The sequence below is a fragment of the Symsagittifera roscoffensis genome, chromosome 6 (assembly GCF_963678635.1).
Source record: "Symsagittifera roscoffensis chromosome 6, txSymRosc1.1, whole genome shotgun sequence".
NCBI classification, from domain to species: domain Eukaryota; kingdom Metazoa; phylum Xenacoelomorpha; order Acoela; family Convolutidae; genus Symsagittifera; species Symsagittifera roscoffensis.
In genome coordinates this window covers 50,362,204-50,377,922 of record NC_087067.1, presented here as the reverse complement: position 1 = coordinate 50,377,922, position 15,719 = coordinate 50,362,204, and the positions used below count along the sequence as shown (strand labels likewise).

Below are 15,719 nucleotides of genomic sequence, written 5' to 3'. Positions count from 1 at the left end.
GTGTACTTTAATAAAGGAGCATGCAAGCAACAACGAATGCATATTTTTGCCAAAATTTTCCAAGAGAGGCATAAAAACAACTTGTCTGCTCGAGATCGGCTTTTTTTTCGTGGTGTCAAAAGTGTTCAAAGCTTCCCTGTCCGTCGATTTTTCTCTGTGTTTCGGTAGATTAAAACCACGCTTTTAATTGATTCTCTAAGCGTCTGATAATATGAATCTGTGAAACAATTAAGTTTATTTAAACAATGTGAATGTGTTAACTTACCTAGACACCTGTCCCAAATAAGAGGTTGAAGTCCAGCATCGTATCTTTTTCTATGCATCTTAATTATTCGAGAACAATTAAGGGCTACTTGGAGCATTCAGGGCTTTGTCATTCAGGGATTTGATATACGAGCAGTCTTGTTTATTTCAAATTTGCCTCCTACATGTTAAACGGTAATGCCTAATGGAATTATTGTGCGACAACTGAGATTAAATGTCAGAGAATACAAAAGATATCAATTCGAAGAAAGTTGTCTAATTTGTTGGCCCGAAAACTTGCCAAGTTGATTATTGGTGTTGCACCATAAATATTACTCCATGGGAAACGCGAGGAGGCACAAACTTATACGCTTAAGAAAAGAATATAAGAATATATCCCACCTATACGCGGGAATCAATACTGGATATCGTTGCATGCTAAATTAAAAGGTCCGTAGTTGATGTATGCAAGGCTCTCTCGAATTACTGCTAATGTTAAGTTCAATACTAACAGAGCAGCTCTCATGTTCTGCTTTTGAAAGATTCTCTCTCTACTCCTTCAGATAATGCTTGAAAGTTTTGCAAAAAAAACTGAAAATCGGTCATCGATATAGAAAGCCTGCAGTTGGTGGCTCAATTGACAACAACACTCACCGAAACGCCCTTGAACTGTTAATGAGAACTATCAAAATTGGCATCATAACTTCATTAGGGCGTTTGAGTGAATTTTTTCACTTATTTTGTCCCCTACTTTAAGTTGAATTTAGTTACGAGCTTGCAATATCTTCCCAGAAGTGACAATTGAATGGAAGGAATGTCTTCTAAGAGTTCATTTTTCTTCTTGAATATCTAACCATTTTTTTGTATAAAAAATTAAAACTCTACAATAAAAGAAGTCTGTCACAGTCGCTCAAACCTCAAATCCTATCATATTGACTTTTTCTCAGAATACATTTAATTTGTGTTTTCATAATCCCGCATAATTAGCTAATTCGAAAGTGTTAGTTAAAAAGTGTTTTCAAATGTGAAACTTCTGTTGTTTTTCAGGAGAAAAATAAGGTAAATAATCTGTGTGATATTTAACCTAAACACTTCTTTTTCAACACAATCGGGTTCCTCTAACTGATTAATTTTTAAGCTCAACTTCTGAAAAACTAACTCTATCTCCGACTATGGAAAATCATGAGACATCAGTATTGTTCATGATATTTGATTTGCTCATTTGTTTGTACTAATCTTGAAAAATGAATTCCAGGAAGAGACGGTCGAAGACTGGCTGGAAAAGGAGCGTGAACAGCTGCTGAACGAGGGAGATTTCACCGAGTACAAGGTAATCATCTATACAAGCTTCGTTTATGTTTGAAAAAACAAAAGATTTACTGTCGATGTTGTTTTTCTTACCATTTGTTCAAAATGCATCTTTTCACAAACTAAAAAGTCGTTGACCCATAAGAAGTCATACGTCACTTCTCTGGAAATGATTGGGGTAGCATATTTCATATTTGTTACATTTAGTTTTTTTTCCGCCGAATCTGAGCTCTCGGCTAATTTCCACTTTCCCCGCATTTGAATTTTTCTGATTTTATGGTTGTTTTACGTGGTTTAACGGCTAATGTTTTGCGTGGTTTAACGGCTAAATGCGTGATGTTACGATGTAAGTTATATCAAACAAATGCGTTCACTCAGGAAGAAGGAAGAAAAAAGAGCCGAAAGGTGTCAAAATTTACGTGCTGGAAAAGTTTGATTAAAAAAATCCTATAGATTTTTTTTGGAGCTCGCGGCTCTTTTTCCTTCCCCCCACCACCTGCAAATTTTTATAAGTAAATTTGTTGACCACATCGTCCGATTGTTATGAAAATTTATATACAGACTAATAACGCCACGACAAACCTATTTGGTTTTCATAATCAACCTCATAAAACCACTCGTTCCACTAAAAAATTGAAGCTCGCATGAGGTGAGGGTGCAAAGAAAAAGAGCCGAGCTCGCATCAACCTCAAAATTATTTACATTGGCCCCAAAAGGCTTCTAGAAAAATGGAAGATTTAGTCGAATGAAAAATATATTTCGAGAAATTTCGAATGAGGAAATAGGACACCCTTCGAGTGCTCAGGGGGCCGAACTCCTGAGGGGGGGGGGGGGGGGGGGTGGGGTGTGCGTGTCTGCTTGCCATCAGACTCCCCCGGATTCCATTTTTAGGCTCTATTCCAACCACATATACCTTTCAATTTTTAACATCTACTAAATTTGAAATGTGTGTGGTGTGTGTATGTGCGTGTGTGTGTGTGTGGATGGGGGGAGGGGGGCTAGTGGAAACGAGCCCATTTCTAATTATCAGTCTATATCAATCTTCTTTTTAGGGTTTATGCCCATTTAGATTTTATAAACCATGTTCTGTGTTCTGTAAAAGCATGCCAATGTGGGGCCTTGTTTTGAAATTTTTGACAAAAAGCATTTCTTCAGCGTGCAAAAATCTAATAATCCGTAACGTTTTTTGAAAAGTCTAAGAAATGAAATTGCCATTTAAGACTAAATTGTACTTGCATAGTTTCCGTTGATCCATTATGCTCAGCAGGGCGTGATTTAATCCGCGCTCAAAATCATTTCAAATTGAATTGAGACAATTCCTGATTGTTACAATTCATGCATATCACTAGGCGCATTGTATTACGCTTAGTACTTGAAATTGCGTTCGGGATTTTAAAATAAACGAAAAAATTTCATATTAAATTTTTTTCAATCAACATAAGATAAACTGAAAGGCTGTTGCATCAATACACTTGCGAATCAAAGTGTATTAGTACGAACTTTCTTTTTGTCCAACATAAGTCGCAAACAAAACGTTTCTTTTTGGTGTCACTTTTGAATAGTTAGGCTGCCGTAGCAGTATAATGTTACGTGCTTTGACATTTGATTAGTAAAAAGTTTACACAGCTGATGCATTTTTAATGCATCAAATGAACCGAAAAAGTTATTTGTTTCAAACAGCAGTACAATGATAAAAAGCTCGATTTCAGAAATTTTCCAACTCAATGTATCTCTCAATTTGTTTTAAATGCATAGTTTATACATAATTTGGCTTTTTTGTTCCAATTTATTAGATCCAAAATTGTGTCCTTTTGTATCTGGTGCTACTTTTGCTGCATCGAATTGGCAACTTTTTAGCACATGCAGATGTGTTCTTGGTGGCTAGTTTTCGGGGATTTTAATCATACGTGGCTGAGTGGTTAGTGCGTGTGACCCAAATTTGCTAGGTCACAGATTCGAATCCGTCACGTAGCCGGGTTTTTGGTAATTCGAGACTTTTTGCTACTTCTTCTTATTTATTTAGAGCTGCTTTTTGGTCGTGTTCTCGCAAGTGTTTGCGAAGTACAGCTTCGCCTCTGTGTTATACTTTTACAAATTAAATTGAGTAAAAAAAGCTGAAAATCAAATTGTTTTGATAGTTTTTAATTTTTAAGACTTTAATTTTTTTCCACGGGAATAAACATGATTTTTTTAGAAAAGGGCTGTAATTTTGTCAGTTTCTCATAAGACTTGTAGTTTGATATTTTTTCGCAAAATCAAACGCAGAGCATAAAGAAAAAATGTGATAAAAAAGTGTAAAAAATGAACAATTCGACTTTAAGAGAAATTTGCTTAGAATGTTAATTCTAAGCTCACGTCTTCAAAGGGTTTCAATGTGATGTTGTACTCTTATATCAATGAATTTTCTTCTAGTTTTCAGAATGAAAATTTTAGCTCGTTTTGCATATAATTCTTTGTTCATCTAAAATGAAATTCTGTAGGATTTTAGTTGAAATCAGGATAACATAGTTCGTAGTTTTCTACATTCATTGCTAGAATTCAATTTTTGATTTCGTTAGGCCTTTCGTGTTGCTTCAGCTATGGTATTTTTATTGGTCTTTCAGGACTTTGTAAACAGCATTTATATCTTCTTCAGAAAGGAATCTAGCGTTCTCGGAGCTTGATTATGGAACTCTTTCTGACTCTGGTGTTTTTAGTCAACGTCTCTCCGTAGTATTATTGAAGCGTTTTGGTCCTGCATGAGGTTTCTGTTTTCAGATGGATTTTGATGTTCTGACTTCCGAAAAATGGGATCGGGCTAAATTTTTCTTCAGAAACATTTCTACTTCAGACTAGAAGTTTGTGACGGAATTCTTTTAACAGTGTGAAAGTTATTGATGCTCTTAGCTCAAAATCAAAAAGATGTTTTTACCTGTAATTGTTTTTGAATTTACGACTACTTTGGGATTTAAATTTAGGACTACTTTCACCGATTTGGGATAACTCAATTGCGATTTTTATCTGTTTTTTTTTAATCAACATCCACGTTTGTGGTTTCCCGTAGACTTATAATGTCTTTGTCGTTCCGATCATTGAAAATGGGGAGGAACTTTGTATTCGGGTGTGTTTTAGTTATTTTTTTCCTAAAATTTTTTTTTCGTAAAATCAGGTATCACAAATAGTCATCGGACGAATTTGAGTGATATATCATATTAAAGCCTTTTTAGTTGTAATTTGCACCACAATAAAAAATAATTTCAAACAGAGCTCAGTGTTGTGAAAAACCGGTTTGAAATTTTTGATTTTTTCGTTTAATTTCGAGCGAGTAAAGCGAGCGAGCAGGCTTATTTTTGCTTAATTCAAGCGGTTTAATATAGTGTAGTTATGCTTAATTTTAGTTGCATTCGGGTAAAATTAGTTTTTTGGAGCTTTTAAATGTCAATTAGAGAATGAAAAACCCTAAAAGGTCAGCAAAACAAAATTTGAAAAAAATTGTGAATTTTTTTGATTTTATTATAATTTTTTAGTCATTTTTCTTCAATTTTGCCTACTCCACTATGACGGTCGGACTTGCCTAAGTTCTATTTTTTGTTCAGACGCTTTTATCACACCACCCAGAAAAAACGACACTAATTTGAAAAAAAAAATTGTGTGTTTTCTTAAGACTATGGTCGGAACGTTCTTAGCTACTTAAACAATAACCGGCTATCCTTGTTTTATCAGCGAGTCTTCTATGTCAGTTTTTTTTGCGCCCATTTTTGTGCTGCTACGAGTTTTTTTTGTTACAAAAATAAAACTTGGAAAACTCCTTTTATATGCATTGTGCTTTGAATATTATGTTGAAACTATGATCACGTGTCGTTTTTTGTTGAAAGTTTTAAAGTATTCGATTAAAATACGTGGTCTTCTTTGAAGAGGCTTCGAAGTGGTTTCTCAAAAAATAATATTTCTCAAAATTTTCTCTTTTCAGCTTATGTACGGCGAGTGGGCGCTTCCGGACCAAACGAGTCTGGCCAAACCGAAAGACAACAAAGTGTTGGGCTACATTGTGCACAGACTGTTCGAACTCGTCTACCCTCCCCCTCTGCCCCCTCCCGCCCCAGTGTTCCAGGAGTTCCCGATCAAAATTGGGATTGTCGGCAAGGCGTTCTCTGGCAAGAGCACAATCATACAGTCTATGTGCCAACGTAAGCTTTTTGATGACTCGCCGCTGATTCATAATAGACTTTTTGTCGTTTGCGGGTGATTTTATTTCCACTGTGTTTTCAGTTTTGTTCACTTTAAGGTTTTGAATTAAGATATCCGAGAACTCGTTTATCAATTAGAGCTGAAAACAATTGTGATTTTATTAATTGAATTTAGTGGACTAAAAGACACGTTCAATTCAAATGTCGATCATTTGAAATTGTTCTATTTTCAATTTTAAGTTTTCTGTACAGAAAGCAGGATTACCAAAATGTTAATTTAAAACGAGGAGAGCATATTTAACCCTTTGGAAGAATTTTGTGCTCCAACCAACCAATGTGTACGTGGTAACTTTATTTCCTTTGAAAATATGTGCACTCTGTTCCGCGTAAGTAGCTTCGTTTTTTTTCTCGCTCTTACATTGTCGCTCCTTTCTCTTCCAGGCTATGGCTTCGCACACATTCTCGTGAGTCGTCTGGTTGTGGAAAGTGTGGAGGCATACAAATTGGGGGAAGTTGAGACACTTCCCACCCCTCCCCCCACTGTGGAACAATTGAGGGGACTACTGGAGACAGAGGAGATGCAAAAGGTCAGTCGGCTCTTTTCACCGCTGTAGCAACCCCTCTTCCCTTTCCCTCTCACCCATTTCCTCCCCCTGGTAAACTTACAAATCCAATTTACGGTATAACTATTGGTTTCTACATTGTTATCTTGTAATGTTTTACAATGTTATTGATGTTTTTTTTTCAAATTTGCGCCATTGCTCCTTTTGCATTTTAATATAAATGTTTTTGTTTTTACAAAGAATGACTTAATTACAGGTCTTTAAATGGTAAAAGGTTGCTCTGTTTTTCCTTCGAGCCTTTCTTTTTCTCGAAATTTTTGCTTTATTGCAGAAAGATCCTCTGGAGATACAAGCAGGCGGTGATTTGAACCTGCAAGACCTGCCAGGTGGGGGCACCTCAGTCCAGACCTCAGGAGGAGGAGGGGGAGATGGAGCGAGTACCAGTCTGATCAGCTGGCAGGCGAAGAAGCCGCAGTTGTCCCGCAGAGCAGCCTGTGGAAAGAGGATCTTCGATGAGTTGTGCAAGGGCAGAAATGTGCCCGATGACGTCATCGCTGAACTAGTGGTCGATGCTGTGAGGTAAAAACATACTTTTTTCTAACCCAAAATTTTTCTCAATAATTTTTTGGGGAAAAATTTTTGTATTTTCTGCTTATTTCCTGTCCGCTTTTCAGGCCGCCGGAACGTTTTCCTCATATTTGGTAAATAAGTTTTCTTCTCGCAAGCAAAACAACATTTCGTTTCATCTATGCACGTTTTTGTAATGAGGTCAACTTTTAAGCTTTATCTAAAGGATTGGTTTAAAGATGTGCAATTCATGGAATTTTAAAATCAATTCAATTTCAATTAAAAAAACCAGCAAAAAACGTTCGATTCAGTGAAACTCTTGATTTTTTAGAAAACTTTAGATATGTTTATTTTAATTGGTTTGTAAAAGCCCACAATCAACGTGGGCTTTTACCAATCAGTTAAAATAAAGATCTCGTAATTTTTCTAGAAAACCAAGAGTTCTACTTATTCGATTTTTTTGATGATCAAATTTGACCTTCAGACAAGTTCCGGAGGGTCAAGGGTGGGTGCTGGATGACTTCCCTCTCAATCTGGAACAGGCGCAACATTTCGAGAAGTTCCTCACCGGATTCGAGGACAAGGCAAACCCAGTCGAGGAGGTCAGTGATTGATTGATGACATCTTCTGCGATTATAGTTTATGCTGAGTTGTTGGATTAATAAAGCAATTTTCTAATTTAAAAAAATTTTTATACAGTTTTTTCGTCTTACATGCTGAAATGGGCGAAAAATTGGTTTTCCTTGTCAAAATGATTATTTTAGCTTATTTCAGTTCGTTCAGATTGTTTGACTGAAACTGATTTTGCCTTCAATTTTACATTAACTATAAATGAATAATGATTCTCGCGTCTGCTTTTCTCTTGGTTCATGATATAAGTGTGTGATTTTTCTGAAATGATGTACTCCTATATTAATAACTTTCCTCATTTAATGATTAAAGCCTTGTATAGAGTCCAGACAATTAGGAGATTTTTCAGCCCAGTAAAATTAGGCATAAATCGAACAATTTGAAACGAATGTTTGGCCTTGTCTAAGCCAAATGTACGCAAGTTGAGGCAAACTTTCGCTTTCAAAAAATCAAGTTCCTAGCTGTGTGCTTGTCCGCAAAACTTTTTCTGAGGTGTCGTCGTTTGTTTCCAGGTGTCGCGGAACCAATGAAAAGTAATTTCAGAATGAATCATAGTTTTTCTGTTGTATTTTGCAGGAGAAATCAACGAAGAAGCCGCGTAAGCCGGAGCTAGTGAACAACCCCAACCCCCCTCCAGAGGCGGCTGCTCCCGAGAGTGGGATAGACCTGCTGCTGCTGCTGGACATCACAGACGATGAGGCGCTGAAGAGGAGCGAGGGCAGGACTGTGGCCCCTGTGAAGAGCATAGAGTACCACCAGGTAGAGTTGAAACGAACAATTCTAGTTTTTTTGTAAAGATAGAAGTTGTTTTAATACCGACTTTTCCGAGACTAAAGTTCCGACTCGGAATTTTAAAATACCAATAAAGACATTTATCTGTTCCGACTGCCCTTTAAAGCTAATGAAAAACTATTTGGGTAAAAAATTGATTGAAAAAAAAATCGAGAAAAAAAAAAGAAAACTTTTTTTCCGTTTTATCCTCCCACTCGTTATGCAAAACACAGAGAGATGTATTCAGCGTCTCGTACGGTTTTAAAAGAAACAAGATTGCTCGTATCAAGGCGAAGCCCTTAATGTTCCGACTGCCTCTTAAGGTTTATGGAGCAGTAATAACATAAATATCATTAACATATTAAATCTAATAAAATAAAATGAAAAAAGAATTTTTTTCTTTAAAAATCATCCTCCCACAGGCCATATACAATACAAAAGAATAGATTTTGCTCCTTTTAACAAATCAATTATGGCAAATAAGCTTCTTTCAACCAACTTGGAACGATTTCTAAGACTGTTTAAATCTCCGCTTACGCGTTAAAAGCGCGAATTATATCGCGCGTTAATTGTCCCAAATTGCCAAAATGGCAATCTTTAAACCCTCATAGCTTTACGAAAAATGATCACAGGTAAAACATTTTTTCAAATTTGAGCTCAGAACAACAATACCTTTTGAATGATAAAAAAGAAATTCCGTCAAAAATGGCTAGTTAAAAAGTCGAAATTTGTCTGAAGAAAAAAAAACCCACCCCGAGCACAAATATTCCGTTTCTTTCGTATCGAAAGTCGGAACAACAATTAAATTTCCTCAGCAAGTTTGAATTAATTAAATTTACCGCATATGCGTATTATTCGAAATCAAAATAGTGCGCAATAATTATACCAAATTGGCCAGATTCGCATTTTTAAACCCTCAGAAACTTCTGTAAAGAGAGTACACTAGATTTTTTTTATTTTATCGAGCTCAGGACAACCATATTTTTCAGTTTATTTTTTAAAACTTTCCACAAAAATGCTTGGTTAGAATTAAGACGGAAAAAACCGCACTATTTTGACTGAGTAAAATGAATAAAAAACCACATCAAGCAAAAATATCCCGTCTTTTTTGAAAGTCGGAACAAAAACAGTTCCGGGCTCGTATTTTTTGCCGCCGCTAATTTCCATGACAAACTGACAACCTTTTTGAATGTTTTAATGATTTGCATTGTGCTTACGCAAAATGTCCAGAAATACCGACTGCACTTATGAAAAATTTAGACCACTCTTTATTTCATCAAGGAACAAGTCATTGACGCATTCTAAACAATTTCAGTGGTTAAGTTTGTTAAGTTAAGACGATTTATCGCTAGGGAAAAGGCCAAGATAAGAGTTGTTCGACTTTTTACGGAGAATCGCTGTTATGCCCTATGCCCTATGGTTAAGAATTACATGCTTTTTGGCTTTTTTTCTGGACCCTGTAAGGCTGCTTCAACCACCAGCAACGAGCACGGATCATGGTCGGCCTCGAACATCCAACCTTTTGATTGATATGTTAATTATGTTTTTTGAAAGCATATTACGTGCTGGATTTCTGTCATTTTTTGAGAAAAAAGTAAAAATTGGATTTTTTTTTCAACTTAGAACACTCCGAAATGTGACTGCCGTAGTTTTTAGTACTGATATCTGTCTCTCCGTGTGAACATAGTTGTATGTGTGTCTGTGGTAGGAGTACAAACCCCCTCCGGACGGGGCGGCGACTGGACTGTCTGGACAGGAGAAAGTGGAGGCTGTCAAGGACGACAACTACGATAGAGAACAGATTCAGAAGAGGTAAGCACTTAAACATGACATTTTTTAAAATACTTTTTTTAACAAACTGGTTCTGAATTGTTCATTTTCTCTTCCAGTGACCTGCACTTCTTAATTTCTAAAAGGTCACCAGTTAATTAATCCATTGAATATTTTACGATCCTGAGTTTTATAGTGATTTAAAAAATGAAAACTGGCCAGATTTTTCCACCAGATTTTTTTGACTTTTTAAGATTCGATGAACGTAGTTCAAATTCTGATATAGTTCGTGAATTTTTTTTTTCAGGAAAAGTTTGAAAATTTGTTCGCGCTCAAATTTCATTTCTCAGAAAAGTTTTTTTTTATAATTTTCGATTTTTTCTCTTTCAAAATTTAATTTGTCTCGATACTCATATAAAATGAACTTCAGTCTGCAACTTGGTTGAGTGCCATGAACCCATCAACCACCTGCTTACTTTTATTGACGTATTTTTGAAGCGCCTTACCGTTTTTGCTTGGGGAGAGATAGCTCAGTTGGTCATTACGGGAGGGAGATTGATCCAATAAAAGAATTGCAAACTCCACTATCGAACAACGATAGTGTAAAGGTCACAAAAACATGATCAATTTCTAGTTTTGAAAGTTTCGAAAACCTTTACCTTTTAATTTTTTCAAAATGATTTAATTTCCTGAAAAAGTATCTATCATAAATTGTTCTTGAAAATCAAAGAGCTTTAAGGCCATGTGTTTTTTGTTCCGACTTTCGTAACGAAAGTAACGGACTATTTGTGCTCGGGGTGGGTTTTTTTCTTCAGACAAATTTCGACTTTTTAACTAGCCATTTTTGAAGGAATTTTTTTAATATCATTCGAAAGGTATTGTTGTCCTGAGCTTAAACTTGAAAAGATATTTTACCTGTGATCATTTTTGTAAAGTTATGGGGGTTTAAATATCGGCATTTTGGCCAATTTGGGGCAAATAACGCGCGATAGATTCCGCGCTATTAACGCGTTAGCAGAGATTTAATCCGTCTTAGAAATCGTTCCAAATTGGTTGAAGGAAGCTTATTTGCCATAATTAATTTGTTACTAGGAGCGAAATGTATCATTTTGTACTTTATATGGCGTGTGGGGGATGGTTTTCACAAAAAATCTCAAATAAAAATAAAAAAAGTATTATTTTTCATGTTATCACTGATTCATAGACCTTAGAAGGCAGTCGGCACATTCAGGGCTTCGTCCTGATACGAGCGGTTCTGTTTACTTTGAAATTCGAAAGTTGCAATTTTTTTTGTTTCTTTGCGTGGAATTTTTTTTCTGTTTCTCTGCGTTCAATGGCTTTTTTCCTACAGTCTTTTGACTATGCTCTTAATGTTACATAATGCGGAAAACTACAATTAATTGGCAAGAGCATTACGAAGCATTCCCATTACAACATTGGACCTCATCATACTATTATTGGCCAGGTTTACCGGTAGGAGTTGGCTAAGATTTGAGTTGGATCTAGTATAAGACGTAAAAAGTTCTTAGGCTTTGGTTTACAATGGTTGGGGTTGAGGATTACGTAATATATTTAATGCACACTGTATATGACGTAATAAGTTTTGTTGTGTTGTAGACTGGTGGGGTTCGAGGACAGCTGGGCGCAGATTGAGTCCTGGTACCACAAGTTCAACGTCGTCTACAGTGTGGACGGGAACAAGGAGCGGGAGGAGGTGTTCTACGATGTGGACAGACTGGTCCAGGAAATATTCCGAAAGGTAATCAAAATCACTGGGGGCTTTTCTCATGCGCAACAATTCAGCTCAATTTCAGCCAATCAGCGCCCTTTAAATTGCCCAAAACTGACTGAATTTAGCACTTTTTTAGATCGATTTTTTTAATACAGCTGTTGTGTTGACAAAATTTTCGCGTATTCAGTCCTTCGCGCATAAGGGATTCCTTCGTTATTAGTCACAAACAAATTTTTAAATTTATGTCATCTAAATATTTTGATAAAGAATGTAAATATGGATTTTCGCCATCATCTCTCATCAACATTAACTCAACAGCGTTTGCCTCTATTTAAGCCACGATTATTCCGAAGATCGCAGAAAGTAAGTATGATACCGAATAAATGTCGAACTTGTCTTGGTCTGCTGATAGTGTTTGGGAGGTATTTTGAACAGAAGAAAATTATTTGCAGATGTTTTGTTAAATGACTGAATTCTAATCGGCCACTTTGAGTGTCGATAAACTTGTAAATTTCAAACAGATGGTTTACTTCTTACTTAACTAATCAATATACTGAACTTGAATAATTTTTTTACTATATTTGAATCGCGCTTTAATCCTCTGAAACTCGAAAATGTTTTCCTAGAGTTGGAGCTCTTGTATCTGATTCTGAAGTAAAGTGCCTAGTCCCTCAACTGCTAAGAATTGGAATTGTAGTCGGTTCTTTTCAAGTCGCTTTTCGTTTTTGTCTAATATAAAATTAACAAAGGCGAGTTGAAAATGGCTTCCGATCTTCTTAAAGGCAATAAAACATGTCATGGCGAGCAAGTGAGAAGTTTTGAACAGCATTTTTTTCATGCAAAATACCGTATCAACAATTTCTAGCAAACTGGAGTCTGTAAATTTACGAAGGGGTGGGGAAACTAGAAAAGCGCCTGTCGTTAACAAATGAATCCGAAAATTTGTATCTACATTATTGAATTCCCTTGTAACTTTATTTTAAGTGAAATTAAAATAAGGCATCGGATGGCTTCAGCCAAAACAACATGGTGGCTACGTGAAATTGATTGGTGAAATTGAACGTGAAATCGTGACATTGATTGGCCACTAAGTCAAACGCGAAATTGATTGGAATGGCCCCTAACAGAAACAGTTGATTGGTTTTTCAGGAATTCGTATTGGTTCTTTAGTTTGCTGCACAGAACGTATCACAAAATTTGAATATTAAATTTCCAGGTTTTGTGGTATATGTTTTGTTTTACTTTTTTTTGTAAAGAACAACTACTAAAGGCAAATAACGTTCATGTAAACCCATTTTACCAAACGGAGATTTAATTAATGCTTCAAAAGACAAAAGTTTGTTTAAAACAATTTACCTAGCCTTAGATGGCTTCTATAGTTAAGTTTTTTTACCTTTGCGATAAGCAAGGGTATTACAATCGGGTACTAGACTTTTTTTCCGTAAACAACATTGTCCACAGGACTCATTGGACTCCTGATGTACCTAGCTTCACAATGAATTCAAATTTTGTAGTATCTCTTGCACACTTAGCCTGGTGGTAACTAATACGCTTGGGAGGACAAAAGTCCTGTGCTAGAATCTGACCAGGACCAGTTTTTTTCAATTGGTAAATAAACCGGATCAAAAAAATTCGTCCTGTTATTTGTCTGCTTATGTTTTGTCGGCTTAGCCACATCTAAGAATCGTTTAGCTGCAAACAATTTTCTCTGCAGTTGCTTTTCGCATTTTAAAAATCCGGCCGAATTGAAATTAGCGTTTCACATTGGTTGTAATTTTACCAGCTCGATTTGTTGAAAAAATTTCATGTATTTTTTCATTTTTTTTGTCTTCTATCTACGTAATAATTTTTAGCTTAATTAATATCGATTTAATAGCTGTTATTGCGTCCTTAAGACCATAAAAGTTTTTATGCGCTTCTGTGAGGGAAAAAGGGACTTATTTTTATATGTTTAGAATTTTTTCGGCATGAAGGGTTTCTGCTCAGGTATTTTTGGCTTTGTTACCACTTGGTAATTATAAATTCAAATCCAATCAACAATCCGGAGCATCTGGCATAGAGGTAAAACAGCAGTTTTAGATAGCAAAGGCTTTTGGTTTGAATCTGACTTGGCCCTTTTTTTGAAACACAGTTTTTGTGCTTTTTCTGACTATCACCCGTCTGTTTATTTTTGTGGGCTTGGTTCCCATAGCTCGATGGTTCAGCTTTATTTCAAGTTGCTGTAACCCCCAGGCTTGAGACGACAAAGGCCGGCAGTTATATTCCAGTTGATACCTGTTTTTTTTCTGCAAATAGAAAATTTTAGCTAATTTAGATTATTCTCTGCTTTTTTTGTCGGCTTAGTTCCGCAGAAAGAACTTTTCGAGAAACATACCTTCTTCATAGCATCCTCAAAGCTCTTTGTAGAGTTTTCAATGGTGCAGGCAATTTTGTCCTGGATATTTTGGGCTTTTGTTTCAATTTTATTGACAAAAACGATTTTTTGAAGTTTTTTTTTTCTGTTTGATTTTAATCATTGTCATTCATTTTTGTATTGCAAGTTGTGCGAAGCTTCGCCTCTGTATTTAAATTTACTCCTTAAAATATTGCCTATTTTTGAATTTATTAAACTGCTGTTTTAAGTTTTGAGTCATAGAGTTTGAGCTGGACAGATACCTGTACATATAAAAGCAATACAAAAAAATATATGATTGGAAAAATAAAAATATAAAAATTTTCAGTTTCTTTTTTAAAATACTGTTCAGTTGTTGCACTATGGATTCAGGGCTGCTCTGAATATCTAATACGAGTCTTCAACTATACGTTAATTCCAGGAATTTGGCTGAAGCCATCAATGAGTAGAAGATAAATAACGAAAGTTTTGCTTTGAAGGGTAGGTTAAGTGCTCTTTTTGTATATTTTCACTTGATTCTTATTTTTTATTATATTTTTTAAAATTGATCAACTATCGCTCGAAAAACACACAGACGTAAGAACAGGATTAAAGGTGCTTGAAAACGGGCTGCAAAGTTCTTTGGCGTTCTCGCACTGTGATCATTTCATTTTGAATGTAATTGTTCTGATTTCTACAATAAATGAAATCCAAACTGCAAATAACTTTTATGATTGTGATATTTATTAAAACTGCCTGTTTCAGATTGACCTGAAGAAACACCCTCCCCCGCCCACTCCCCCTCCCCAGCCGGAGTCAGAGTTAGGGGGTGGTGGGTCTGGTGCAAATCTGGACGGTGCAGATGGTCAGTTACCTGAGGGGGGCAATGAGACTGTAATCGTGGACACAATTGCACCTGAGGTTAGTTTTTTTTAAATTATTTTTGAGCTATTTCCTATTATAGCCCCCACCCACTAATAAACTTTCATGTGCCCTCTTCTGTGATGTTTACTTGCGGGGCTATAATACGGAAGCTATTTTCCAATGTGGGGCTATATCAGAAATCTTGATTCATTATCTAATTCATTCTTTGCATTTAGTGATTTTCATCTCTATGATAGTATCTTTGTTTTGTTTATGATCTAAAAATTAAACTAACAGTAACCAATCATAAATACAATTTCCAAATGTGCTGCTTATGATAGTATCACCTTCATGGTAATTTTACTCGAACAGGAAGTTGTTCTGCAGCGAAAAGTAACTTGCTATCATTTGTGACAATTTGTGACAGGCGATGGTTCTTATTTCTACTGTCGACAGGTCGTCCTGAACGACAATTAGTGACTTAGCTGATAGTTTTTAACCAGGTCAATGAATAGACATATATACTTCGATCTATACCAGTGATCTATATCTTCGTATCAAATGTAAGCGAAGTGGATTGGGCTTTCCCTTCTTACCATTTTTCCTCTTGAAACTACAGTTGCTTTACTCGTTTTGTCCGGATAATTTAAATCAGCACTATACCCTTTAAATGTACAATTCTAATTACGAAAAGAACAAGAACGTATCCTCGTATCAGTGTGAATCCTCAGGGA

At 35.9% G+C, this 15,719-nt stretch overlaps 2 protein-coding genes across 10 annotated transcripts in view; one reads left to right on the top strand and one right to left on the bottom strand.

Moving 5' to 3' along the window:
* Positions 1 to 15,719, bottom strand: part of LOC134847973 (voltage-dependent anion-selective channel protein 2-like) — a 342,992-nt gene that overhangs the window by 189,626 nt on the left and 137,647 nt on the right. The gene's annotated exons all lie outside the window — the stretch shown is intronic.
* LOC134847966 (sperm flagellar protein 2-like) overlaps positions 1 to 15,719 on the top strand; it is a 584,566-nt gene that overhangs the window by 500,993 nt on the left and 67,854 nt on the right. For 7 of the 9 annotated variants that reach the window (XM_063865276.1, XM_063865274.1, XM_063865275.1 and 4 more), the window contains exons 13-23: positions 1,291 to 1,302; positions 1,499 to 1,573; positions 5,501 to 5,717; positions 6,159 to 6,304; positions 6,612 to 6,859; positions 7,332 to 7,449; positions 8,054 to 8,236; positions 9,957 to 10,060; positions 11,636 to 11,777; positions 12,087 to 12,113; positions 14,887 to 15,042. In XM_063865276.1, the coding sequence (XP_063721346.1) occupies positions 1,291 to 1,302; positions 1,499 to 1,573; positions 5,501 to 5,717; positions 6,159 to 6,304; positions 6,612 to 6,859; positions 7,332 to 7,449; positions 8,054 to 8,236; positions 9,957 to 10,060; positions 11,636 to 11,777; positions 12,087 to 12,113; positions 14,887 to 15,042 (1,428 nt within the window). The remainder of the gene's footprint in view (positions 1 to 1,290; positions 1,303 to 1,498; positions 1,574 to 5,500; positions 5,718 to 6,158; positions 6,305 to 6,611; positions 6,860 to 7,331; positions 7,450 to 8,053; positions 8,237 to 9,956; positions 10,061 to 11,635; positions 11,778 to 12,086; positions 12,114 to 14,886; positions 15,043 to 15,719) is intronic. The other 2 variants (XM_063865271.1, XM_063865272.1) reach the window with 2 other exon arrangements.